General features: G+C 38.3%; 1 protein-coding gene across 1 annotated transcript; it reads left to right on the top strand.

The window, feature by feature from the left end:
- Positions 1-1,209: 1,209 nt before the first annotated feature.
- Positions 1,210-6,495, top strand: LOC137139763 (chemokine-like protein TAFA-4). The gene is made up of 4 exons (XM_067527477.1): positions 1,210-1,315; positions 2,797-2,952; positions 3,154-3,278; positions 5,040-6,495. The coding sequence occupies exons 1-4, from the start codon at positions 1,210-1,212 to the stop codon at positions 5,049-5,051; spliced, it is 399 nt and encodes a 132-aa protein (XP_067383578.1). The 3' UTR covers positions 5,052-6,495.
- Positions 6,496-13,522: the final 7,027 nt, after the last annotated feature.

Genomic DNA, 13,522 nt, shown 5'->3' with positions numbered 1-13,522 from the left:
TGTCGATACTTCCTCTAAGCTTCTTAAAGCGCTAATGAAAGTGGCCACATATTGTCCGGGAGACAGATGGTTTCTGTCTTGATTAAGTTTTAATTTTCCTGACAGGAAAAGCTGCAAGGCTTTGCTCGTTGGAGTGATCCCATTGCCTTCACAGACCAATACATTTTTCACATCGTGCCTGAAAGCTACAGTAACTCCTGGGAGAGGGGCTGATGTGTGAAGCCGCAGCGCCGACGTGTTGATGTTACCTCCATCAGCTGGAGCGTTATTTAGCAGCAGACGGGCACTCTCGCGATTCTGTTTTTTTTTTTTTTTCTCGCTAAAAGTCTAAATTGAGGTGGAAAACTTCCAAATCTGGGGGGTCACAGCTGCTGCAAACTTCTGCATGGTTTCATGGTGTGCAGCCACTGATGGCGACTTAAGTGCATCAGTAACTTGAGCAGAGGTAAGAGGTTGAACACGGAAAATCTGGAATATTCAAAAGCTTTTTATTTTGACATCGTTTGGTTTATTCTTAATGAAATACAAATAAATGCTGACTTTTTGTTTTGGCATATGACAAAAATTGGGTTCATGATGACTGGATCCGTTATTACTCAGTATAAATATTCACAAAGTTTTGGTTTTAAAAATCAATAAAATTATTATTAAATCAGAAAAATAAACAGCCTCCATTTGGATAACCAGCTTCTTAAATGTGAGGATTTACTAATATTCGTGTTTTACATATTTGTAAGTTGAATATCTATTTTTATTTCATTTTTGATATTTTATTGATTAAATTATTAATCGATAATGAAAACCAGACTTAGGTGCAGCCATAAACCTGGCCTTAAGCTAAACATGGAGGTGTTACTGCATGTCATGTCTGTTCTGTATGTGTTTTTGTTGTGATTCGACATAAAAGTCCATGTCCCAGTTTTTGTGTGACTCACACAAATAATACAACATGACTCAGGAATGAGTGCACGGACCTACTCTTGGAATTTGCCTCTGATGAGGCTTTTGTTGACATTTCTTTAATTTGCCTTGGCTCAACTTGGTGACGTGAGAGTCATACTTGAGCAAACAGATGCAGTGATCTTATGAACCACAACTCAGTGGTCAGGAGATTTTAGAAACATTTAATTATGCTCATGCATGCTTTAAGAAAACCGCTCTGATTCTGTGCACAATGTGTGCATGAAACTCTTTCTCTATGCAGGCAAGATGAAGCTGAACACACTGGCTGGACCATTACACTGGGGTCTCCTGCTTCTCTGCCTCTGCAGCCACCTGGTGTCCACTGGCAACCAAAGCTCCAGAGGACAGACAGGCAAGTGTCAGATGCAAACCAGACCAGTCACACACCCTGAGGGACTCACTATGGCTCCTGGTCACCAGCCTGGTTGCCTGGTACAGAGCTCAGTTTAAGCAACGGGAACCTGAGACTCATTGTGCCTCTTACTACAAAACAGATGTGATTATAACAAAGGAATTATTATAAACAAAGGGGTTTTCCATGTTTGATTGGTGTTAAGGTGGTGTAAAATTGGTTTTACCTCTGCATTACCACAGAAGGCAGACACAGAACATTAGTATTTGTGTATTGAGGTCCCTTATTAATGTTGAAGTGACAACCTTTAAACTCCATAACGTATCTTAATGTGGAGAGCTGGTGTTGAGGCTTCCTTCACCACAGACTCACACAACAAACTGGCAGCAATGCAATGCATTTGCGTTTTTTTTAAACGAAACTCACATTTCTGGCCAAGCAGTGAAGGTCAAAGCCTGTGTGTCCAGGCACGGTGTCAGTATTTGACACCCTGTGTGGAATGATTGGAATCTCATGCTTGATTTTCAAAACTGCCATATTTAACTTAGTTAGCTTTAACTTAGTATACTACCATTAAAGTACAGTCCCCTGTTAAAGCTATTAAAAGTATAACAACTAAGTATTGGTTATGAAAAATAAGGATCCTTGAGACCCAGGCCCTACATCCTGTGTTAACCAACTTAGTGATAAGGCCCCCTCTAAGGCTCACAAGAAAAAAGCTGTTGGTATGATTAATGGCGTGGGGAGAAAAAAATGTCTTCTAAACAAATTTGTATTAATTTTTTGTCTATTATTAAATCTTTTTTTATCATTACTTTTTAATGTATATATTTTATTTGTAATAAGGGTCACAAGCCCGTAGGGTTAGGAAATCCTGTTTTCTTCTATAACCACGTGTGCTTGTAATTTGTATGTAATTTATAAAAAGAACCAATGTTACTTTATAAGTAATTAGTTTGTCTTTACATCTGTTGTCATTCTTCTATTACAAGTGTCAGCGTGGATCAGCAGTGGTCTAATAATCACTAAAATGAACTTTTCTGTGAAATTCAGCAGAGCAATGTACTTTTTGCTCACGCTGTTCATTCTGCTCAGTTTTGTTCACAGTCAGAAACATGAAATCCCCTGAACATGCTTGTAATATATATATATATATATATATATATATATATATATATATTCTGATATGTTTTCCTTGGTTGTGCAATGAGTGCTGATGTGTTGCTATCCACTTGGTGGCGCTGTAGCTTTAGAAAAATCTATTACATCTGAACTACACTGGCTTTTTTCACTGGATTATTGGAATAAATGTAACACAGAAAAATATTGTATTTATTTAATATAGACCATAAATAAATCATTGTAATCTTACTACAGTGCTGCCATCAGTAAAGGCTGAAGCTGAAGCTGCCCAGCCCTCTACTTACGTGCAGAACTAATTACGAAAAATTGTCACCTTTTCTTCAAATTTTCTTCTTTAGGGTCAATGCAGGAGAGGACAGGGACTTGTGAAGTGGTTGCTGCTCATCGTTGCTGCAATAAGAACAAGATTGAAGAACGCTCTCAAACAGTCAAGTGCTCCTGTTTCCCAGGACAGGTGGCAGGGACAACAAGGGCTCTGCCCTCATGTGTTGAAGGTAATAATACTGGAAACCTTTTCTACCCCTCTTAGCCAGACATATTCGGACTTGACATGAATATTTGTCAAAGTCAGGTTATTCAGTTCCACCAGGTTCCACTGATACTAAGTCTACTAAGGAGCAGAAAGTGTGACATCTGATTGAGATGTTTTTTTCCCCTAAAACCTGACCTTGTGCTGTGGTGTGTGTTTTTCTCAGCTTCCATTGTGCGTCAGAAATGGTGGTGTAAAATGCAGCCGTGTCTGCAGGGGGAGGAGTGCCGAGTTCTTCCTGACCTCACTGGTTGGTCATGCATCTCTGGGAACAAAGTGAAGACCACGAAGGTGAGGAAAAGGCCTGCATTAGTCTGAGTCACAGTGGCACCAACAGCGTACAAAAGACATAACACAAAATGGCTTTAGTTCAAGACATAGTATTTATAGACTCTTAAATGCAGCCATACGATAAGTCGCTTCCTTTTTGTTGCTTTACGCTTTTGCAAACAGGCACCGACAGACTTGTGAATGCTCATCATAAAGCTTTATTCGAGTAAGCCCTTCTTTGATGCTGAAAGATTCCACAATCAACCAAGATTCCACAATAATCGCCTTCCCCCACTGGCTATATCAACCAATTTGCTTTCCATAAGGCACAGTGGGCTCAGAAAACCTAATTCTATAATCTGGTGAATGATGGGGCCAAAAGGGCAAACATGAAATAAGCAGTAAACTAATACTTTAATGCACTAAAACCCATGTAATTAAATCTGACGGCCAAAGGAAAGCCCAGTGCGGTTAGAAATACACTTTCTTATAAGTTGCCTTTTTGATAAACTGTGTATATGGATGATTCTTGGGAAGCAACATTTTCCAGTGACACGGAAGTAAGTGAGCACTGACCAAATATCAGTGGCTAAACAGTAGACATATGTGTATAATCATGTTACAATGATAACAAGCAGACTTACCACTCGAGTCTGTTAAGATTTTTTAGATGTATCTACCAAGACTAAAATAATCATAATGTGGACACGTAATGGCTGTGTCTGAAATCACTTCCTTGTTCACTAACCCCTACACAAAGATATCTGATCTGTTTATAATTGCACAAGTGTAATTGTTGCATCTATAATAAGCAAAAAGTAGTGAACATGCCATTGATATGGGAACTTTGCTTTTTTTTTTCACTGGAGAATTTCTGTCACAGTAAATGTTAAATGGTCTGCACTGATATAACGCTTTTCTACCTATTGGTAAGCAAAGTGCTTTACACAGCTTCTCATTCACCCATTCGCACTCACTATCACACACACTCTCACATGTTAGATGTTAAACAAATGTACTCTTAACCTGAATTAGTTGACTTGTGTGGAAAATTATCACCTTAAACCATTTTCCATTTTTAAAAAAGTGAAACACGCATAGTCATATTACTATAAAAGTTTAATTGGATGCGGTAGACAAATCAGGTTAACAATTACTAGATTTTACTCAAAATCTGCACATTTCATGATTTCATTTAATTGCTTTGGCATTTCTCAGCTGAAAGAGTCAGTTCTTTTCTTCAACCTGAAGAACATGCAGCCAGAGCTGTTGGTGGATCAAAATCAGTACAAACACACCATCTGAAATTGCTGCTCTCACAAACTTTAAGTAACAATGTAACCTTCTATTATGCTTCGAACCACAGTTTCAAAGCTTCCATCTGAAAAAACGATGAGCCTCTAAAGAGTTTTAAGATGCATGCTGGGAAGCCTGCGAAAATGCTAGTTTTGTTTTCTCAAAACTGGAAAATAATTAACTGAGTGGAATCGTTAGTTAGAAAAGTTAAAATACTTCAAGTCAAAACAACTTATGATTATATGATCTGACAGTAATGATGATTTCACAAAATACCAGAACAAAGGTTTAGAGTGTATTTACATTGTGGTAAGATGTGAACTTTTATGTACTTCAACATTCATATTTTCAAACTGTATTTTCCAGTTTTACAAGACAGACGGATTTGAGGATATATAATATCCATCGGCTGTACTTTGCATGAAATATATTGTGAATAACTGTTGTGTTGTGAAAATGTTTACCTGTAAATCTTGTTATTTTCAGGTGGCGCGGTAGCAAGAGAACAGCTCCATCTAATCAGTAGCAGCCCATCCCAGCCTGCAGCAGTCACCTTAACTAACACTGGACTCTGGGGACAGTGAACAGTTTGTCAGATAGAGCAAAGAACAATATAGATTCAATTAGATATCTCCTGGCTGAGCTTTATGCTGCACAAACTCATTATTTTAATTTCGTTTGGCTTGAACATTTTAGTTAGGGTTAATCCCATGGAGTGGACAATCTATTAGCAATTGACTTAAGATAAAAGGACACAGCCACACAAGCAGCTCCTGAAAAAGTCTGTATCCTTGTTTCAGTGTTTGATATGCTGAGCACATTGTGATGCACTCAAAGTTTGGATGGGCTTGCTGGCACACTCTTAAAAAGAGATTTTGTGGATTTTCACAAGGCAGAATGTGAATCCAGTGAGTGACTCTCTCTGTCGATCAAAGCAGAAAACCACAAATACTGAGGTATTTATGTTTATGTAGCATTTGTGGACAATGTTGTCCCATAGACGTACTCTGAGTTTTATAAAGAGGCCAGATCCCTTTGGACCGTGGTACGCTCATAAACACAACTGCACACACACACACACACACACACACACACACACACACACACACACACACACACACACACACACACACACATATTTGTAGTTTTTTGTCTCAGTGAGGACATTATTGCCCCTCACCTCAATCAGAACCATACAAATTAAACCCATAACCTTAACCTCATCAGTATTGTGATCCTAACCCTTAAAGCAGGTGTTAACCCACAGACAGCACTTTGAGTGCACGTCAACGTGTGATTCAGCTGAAATGTCCTAATTTTTCTAAAATGTCCTCACTTCAAACGTATAAAACTCAAACTCGTCCTCACAAAAGTAGCAATACGACTGCACACACACACCCACAAAGGATGTTTTTCGACTCCATTGGTTGGACAGGCCACCACCTGCAAGGCTGCGATGGCATGAGCACAAGCATGAAGCTCTGATGCAAAACAAGGACTGTTTGAAATGCTAATCATGGGGAGAAAGGGGAGAGAGAAGAGGAGAGGAGCTTCTTCACTGCTGAGAGTATTTACATCATGCTTTTGTTTGTCTCTCTAAACTGAGTGCTCCTGTAGAGGGGACTCCGCTTATAGTAATGATGGGAAACATTGGAGGATCTCTGCCCTGAAGCCAATCGTAGATAACACAGCAGATTGTTTATGTTTATTACCACTTATATTCAATATAATCAATAATAACTTCTCCTCTGGATCCAGCCTGTTGTGTTTTTCCTCTTTTTTATTATGTGAGCTCAGCCAGACATTTTGCATTTTATCTTTTCAATTAGGATACATTTTATAATAACACAAATGCAACAACTGCAAATCATCCCATCTGATGTGTCAGACTTGTCTGAATGCAACATGCTGCGCTCGTTGAAAGCTGCTGAACGCTAAGCAGTTTGCTCAACATTTACTTAAGGGAATTATGCATTATGTTTATGTTTTCTTAGCGACAAGGTTCGTCACTGAGCTGTCAGGTGGTTTTACTTTGTAAACATCTAATTCCTAATTATTATTTGTTGGTAATGTGCTATGAATGTTATCACAATGATCAAATTACATAATTACAAGATTCACATAATAATATTCAGATGTTCTATAGGTTTTTTAAAACTTACCTAAATCAATCATGTTATCCAAAAGAATATGACTTTGGTAATGAATCAAGATTTATTTTGTAGATTCACTATAAACTTATAACATAGCAAGTTGTCTTTAAAAAAAGACCTCTGCGTTATATCTTAGTTACTTTTCTGAAGCAATTAAAAGCTTGTGATGCAGATGTCAGCCGTAACAAGAAACTGATTTGACATCAGTAAGATCAAGTTAAATGATGGTGCTTCAGGATGCATATAAAAGTTCTTTAGTGTATTAAAATGTTATATATCTACATAAACGATGAATGCAATAACAAATACCTAACAATATAATACGTGTCACAACATCCTCATAGTGCACTCAAAGTCAAAATAATACTTGTGTTACACAATATAAGTTTGACAAAGGTAGTGTAGAATTTATGTGAATGCTGTTGTATTGGATTGTGTTTCATAATACAGGCAATTCTACGAAGAAAATCATTTTTAGTTGCAGCCATGTAATAGGCTTTTGACAGCATCTCTTGAATCCAGGCAAAATCTTGTTAATGAGGTATACATTTAGGGAATAAGCCAAAAAATATGTGAATCTATTTGTCACTTTTTCCAGAAAACTGTACACAGAGGAGTTAGATTTAACATAATATTGCAAGTGGAACCAAGGAGCTGGTCGAGCTTCTCCTCTTTTCCAACGGCAGAATTATCCCATATTCCTGCTCACTGAACCGTCCTCCATCTTGTATTTATATTATACAGAGCTCATTGAAGTTAAGGGTCCCAGGATTCTCTGGCTGTTCTTAAAATCTGAGTAGACCTGGACAAGAAAGCCTTGTAAAGATCAGGAACTCACAGAGCTCCAGTTTCTCACAGATTCTACAAACTCTGCAAAAAGGATGAATCCACTGGGAAATGAACTCAATACGTAGATGTGTGACTTTTATATTATTGCCTTTCGTACACTCCCTTCTGTGTTTTGCTTTTCACATATGTATTGGAATTAACTTGTTTAATTACTGCATACTGTAATGGTAGCACGTGTTGTCTGTAACATGTTCTTCCACATTTACAGAATGGACGTATATGGTTAAATAAGGGTTTTTGTTTTTCAAAATTTCAAGAAGAACAAAGTTTTTTTTTGCTATAAAAGCTTAAAATAAGGCAACATCTTTTACACCCCGGTGGGTTTATATCAGCGATGACAGCATGCATGCTCAAATTTGTGCCTATATTCCTAAAATACCAGCAGCACTCACAGCTTTCTTTTTGCAATTCATTTTCAAAGGAGCTGGTGTGACATTCTTTAGGTGACTTTCAGACTTATCTTAGATAAACTCTTTGATTCATAGACACTCACACAGACTCTTACAAAGGTTTAAGATAATTGAGCAGTGCTGCTTGATTACCTTTTATCTATAAAAATTAGCTTTAAAGCCAATCAAAAGAGCTTTATCTCTGGGCTTCTGTACAAACCGAGTAAGAGCACCTGTCATAATACACTGCTTCAAAAACAATGATCACATCTCGAATTCAGAATGAACGAAGGGAAAATAAAGTAATTAAGGTTGGAATCATAGGATCCTTACACTTTACTGGAACTTGTTGCGGACAAGAGAAATCGTGTACAACATAGGGTTTAAAAAATACACAGATTCACAAAAGATAAACAAAACATTCAATAGATAGATTTTCTCCTTTTCATTTACAAAATAACCCAGACATAACCTCAATTTAGAAATATTATCCAAAAGGCAATAAACAATTGTAGATTGATTCCTGCAATATCAAACCACATATTTGTTAATATTGAAAGATTTGCTCACAACACATTTCTGGCTCTTATTTGGTGATATGTGGCAGGGACCCTGTCCCTCTCTTGTGTCTGTCTGTTGGGGACAGTAGTTCTTGTTCAGTAATAGAAAATAAACTGTCCTGGGGCACATGAAAAACATAATGGAAACGTGGGTCTATTCCCCTTTAACAACTTTTTCCTCATCTAGAGTTGACACTAGTAATAAAAAATGTAAACACAATTTTCTCTCTCTCTCTCTGTGTGTGTGTGTGTGTGTGTGAACTAAATTACTCTTCTTATACAGCAGGCAACTCCAGTAGAGGGAAGACTCAGAGCAATAGACACTGTAGTTTGGTCATAGCTCAGAGGTTTCATCTGATTGCTTTATGATCATGTTTGTGCACATCTGCCATGGAGATTACATGTTTTTAAAAAAGAGTGGAACAATGACATGTTACAGAGCAAATATTAATTGGACAATATTAATGTTATGAGCTGTATGTGATACATGCACATATATTCACATGTATTCTTGTCTCCTAGCTGCATGATATGAAACAGCCACTGACATACAGGGGAGGGGGTTCGGTAGGTTAAATTTTCACTACTGATGCCCTGGGAATCGCATATGTTCCAAATATGTAAATTTTACATATTCATTGTTCAAGGTGTTTTGTCTATTTTTGAGATACGGTTAAAATGTCTAATAATTCTTTCTTTGTCGCTGCTTCCCTCACCCAAGTGATAATAAGGTTTCATTTCACTGGTTTCACTGTAAATTATTTCAGCTCGCCTTCCTCCCCCCTAAACAGGTGATATCTTGAGAAAAGAAGTCATCCTAATTTTGTTTCATTGAAATGTAACAGCAGGAGTTGATACAACTCTCATGCAGTATCTGTGCACTAAGTACAAAGCTGCTGTGTTAGTTTACAACAAACTAAGAACTTTTTTTTTGTCCTTTCGGCTTATCCTGTGAGTTCAGGGTCGCCACAGTGATGCATTTTGATTTGGCGCAGTTTTTATGCTGGATGCCCTTCCTGACGCAACTCACCCCAACTTCTACTGGGCTTGGACCGGCACTGCACAGCTGGGGGTTCAGTGTCTTGCCCAGAGACATATATATAGCTGGGACCGGGGAGTGAACCACTGACCCTGTGGTCTGTGGACGACTGTCCTACCAACCGAGCTACAGCTGCCCTCTTTACAATAAACTCAAAACACAATGTAAAAATGGTCTTACAGGAGTTGAAGTTCCCTTCAAAAGTTTTGGGCCATTTAATTTCTTACTGAAGGCATTTGGGTTTAGCATCAAAAGATGAGACAAAACATGTCTCATGGGGTCTCATGATCATATGGTAAAAACATGTTCAAATGGGTGGGAGGGTCTTAAGGGGATTTTACTGGCCAGTCTAAAATCTTCCACTTTTTCCCTTTGATGTAGTCTTTGTTTGAGATGGTGGTGAGTTCTCTGATGTACTGAGACTTGTCAGTTCTTTGACCCCTTGAACACCTACACAGGTGCATTTTAGATTACCTGGGAGGTGTGGCTGGACGAGCCAGTGTGTCTTAAAGAAATACGACGCCCTGCCTTAAAGAAGTCAGTCCCCGTACTTTGTACTTTGTCCTCTTTAACTTAGTCTTCTAGTCTTTTGTAGTCTTTCTTTGTCAGGACATTCCCCAATATTGTGTTAGCCATGGTCATGTATTTGTGCATTTCATCTATTTTTCCTTCATTTCGAAATGACTGGCTTTTATCTCCTAGAAACCTAAGGCCACAACCAAAACTAGTTAATTAGTGTTATTTACTGTTCGAGCAATCACAGGACACCCCTAGAAGAAACACCTGTCAGTCAGTTTGTTTCAAGTAAAACAAAAGATACATATACTATGTTGTTTAATGTATGTGTGAAATAGCATCAAATTAAAGCTGAAATTCTGAACTTTTGTCTCACATCTATTTCTTTTTTTATCTTGACACCAAATGTCTTCAGTCTGTAGCAAAAATAAATAAATTGGCCTTGCCCTTTCAATATATTCCTTATATTTTTTCTTTTAGCAGTCAAAATCCAAGAAGTCAGTGCACCTGGCAAATAAACAGTCTGACATGTAGCACTTTTTCCTAAGTTAACACTTAGGAAATGACGAATGAAGAATGACATATTAATTAGGAGCATTTACAAAGTCTGTTGCCTTAGGACAGAGACTAGTCATTTCTTAACATCTGTTGACTCTAGTTTCACACTTAACACATATGAATCAAAGTATTGATTTTCTTATCTACAAAGACTCCCACCATGAAAGCAAATCATTTCCCAAAATGTCAAACTACTCCTTCAAAGATGAGGCCCAAATCAGAGCAAAGAGCAATCAAGAAAATTATGTAATTATTTTTTTCAGATGAATGAACACTTTACTGTTCAAAGGCTCGTCTTTCACACCACTAAGGTTTAATCTAATCTTTTAATAAGCTTTAATTTGGATGAGAAGCATGTTTCATTTTAAATGTCTTGAACACCGCAATAGCAGAATGTTTCCAATATTTTAGGGACAAACAGTGACGAAGGTGTAAATCTGATGAATTTTTGATATTCTTTTACAGAGCTCTGGTCAGTGTGAGGCTTGTGTTTTGTGAGTTCAACCTTCAGATTACGGCAGCCTAATTTCCTTAACTATTTTTAAAGTGTCTTGTATGGGTAATTGTGATTTACTGTCAGTCTCCATTAAAGTCAAACATAACGGTGAGGCCAGAGTGGTGCAGAAGAAAATAACCTACAGCAATACACCACAGTTAGGAGGCAGATTGGACACGAGTCGTTCGCTGCTCCTTTCATGTCCTTTGCCTCAACCGATGACGCTCACATTATGTCATTGTCTGCCATGAAACAGCAGCAAATTAAGTAGTAACTAAGACAAACAGTTTCTTAGTGATTGTGTCCCTTCTAAATATGCAGGGACAGGTCTTATTGGTTATAGAAGCATTACAGGCTTCATATTTTCTAGGCTATAACTGCCTGGTTAGAGTTGTTAGTATTCATTAGTGACACAACTTCTGGTCTTTTTTTTTAGAGGCATCATTTTCAATCTGGAATTCCCATATAGTAAATAAGAGCATGCAGCCCTCTTACTCAGCCTGAAGGCAGCTCTATGTCATGGAAACTCTGTTCAGCTTCTCTACAAAGCTGAACTATTATACCAAACCTATTTTTGCATACCTGTAGTTGTTCGCAATAGCTTGACAAAAGGCGAGGGGAGCTCATCTTTAATTCAAGGAAGGCTTTCTCACACAGAGATAAATCCTCTTCCCACTTATAAGGGGAAAAAAAAGCCTCCAAGTATTCATCTCTCTATTCAGCAATTATTTAGCCTACCTGTATCCTCTGCAATTTCAGAGAGAGGAGTTCAATTTTGTGTTTTCGTCTAGGCGATGCTCTTACCCAGAGCGAGTTGCTCGAACTGAACCACTTCCACAATGCCTCTGTTGGAGCCCGGTACAACACATGGCCAACACCCACTTGTCACATTCATTTTCAAACAATCACGTCAGGTTACACCGCAATTCAAGTTTTCACACTTGAAAACCAAATATTTTGTGGAGTTTTGTCTTGACGTCTCCAACCATTTTTACCCTCTGATTTAATTTTCTCTCTCACATTTGCCAGGATGCACATGTGTTGAAAAAAAAAAAAAGAAAAGAAAAAACACATAACAGCTGAAATGCAAAACATCAGCTGAGTGCCTCAACATTGGTCTGACATAACTTGATATAAGCGGGCGCAACAGACAGTGTGCCAGTGTCATTGTAAATCTGTCCATGTTTGCTTTGTGTGATCAAGTTGTTATTCCTTTGTGAGGACCTAACGGCATGAAAGGCCTGGTGTTCTCTGCATGAATCATTTAGATGAAAGCCTGAGGAGGAGGGGGGAAAGGAGCATGAGGCACCTGATGTCAACTTTAATTAGAATCCAGTTTGGTCTGTGTTACCTTGACTTTGAAATCCTAGAATCCTGCAGGGGCACTGGAGACAGTTCTCAGTTACAGGATGTGATTAGACTTGTTAATATTGGCGATTGCTTGATGCCACAGAAAACAACAGCGAACAGGAGTTAGTGCCTTTTACCTTGTTAAATACATCGTGTACACTGCAGATGCGTATACCCAACTGTGTCTTGTAAAGTATCTACTGTAGATCGAGCAAAAGCCAAGCAATTTTATTAACCCATAATTAAAAAGACATTAATTGGTCTCAAGCCGTTAATTATTAGTGTTTCTGGGACTCTAATTATGAGTCATTTGGCACTTAACACCTTATTATCAGATCGTCTTGCCTTAAGTTGCACCTTGATATTCATGGATACAGAGCAGCAACTTCTAAGAGCAGAGACTGGAGCATGACTAGACTGTTTGAGTGTTTTGAATGAAATGTGTCTTCAGAACAAACCCATAGGAGCTTCAATTCCCAGGACGTCCCCAGTGTGTCATGAAAAGAAGTCAGGGCACATCACCATCACTTGTGTCTTTTTTTAAATTTTTTTTACTGTTCTGCAGCTTGATGTGAGACATCAGAGCCTACAGCAGCAGCCCAAAGAGCCACTCTGCAGACTGACAGAAAACGGGATGTTGCTTGCTGCCATCTTGCAAACATTATGCCCATTTAGCAATCCCGTGTTGGATGGAAAACATTATATTAAATGCTAGCTCAAACTGTAGTAGCCTAAAGCAAATAAACCAAGTCCCAAACAGCATGTTTTCTTGCAACCATGTGCGCTCTAGCAGTCACTGCTGCCTCAGACAAATGTTGTAATTTCAGCACAATGGATGATGGACAGTGTGCTGTAATTTGGCATCTGTGTTTATGCTGAGTGATACACAGCACAGATGGAGACAACACACAGCAAGGGAAAGTGCAGAAACACAACAGGGAAACAATAGCTGCCATTCAGATGCCTATCAAATCACTACTCATCATCAATATGACCACATCTGGATTTACAGTACAATGCCCTGCTTGTCATTACAACTAAACACGGTCGTCTCCCCTC

This window comes from Channa argus, chromosome 13 (assembly GCF_033026475.1).
Source record: "Channa argus isolate prfri chromosome 13, Channa argus male v1.0, whole genome shotgun sequence".
NCBI lineage: Eukaryota > Metazoa > Chordata > Actinopteri > Anabantiformes > Channidae > Channa > Channa argus.
Note: the sequence above shows the minus strand (reverse complement) of the source record. Positions and strands in the feature narration are given on the sequence as shown.

What these genes read in the sequence shown, in the direction of transcription:
- LOC137139763 (XM_067527477.1), top strand. Translation starts at nt 1,210, where the DNA reads ATGAAGCTGAACACACTGGCTGGACCATTACACTGGGGTCTCCTGCTT. An exon ending in AAGCTCCAGAGGACAGACAG is followed by an intron (nt 1,316 to 2,796) that starts GCAAGTGTCAGA and finishes TTTCTTCTTTAG; the next exon opens with GGTCAATGCAGGAGAGGACA. An exon ending in TCTGCCCTCATGTGTTGAAG is followed by an intron (nt 2,953 to 3,153) that starts GTAATAATACTG and finishes TGTTTTTCTCAG; the next exon opens with CTTCCATTGTGCGTCAGAAA.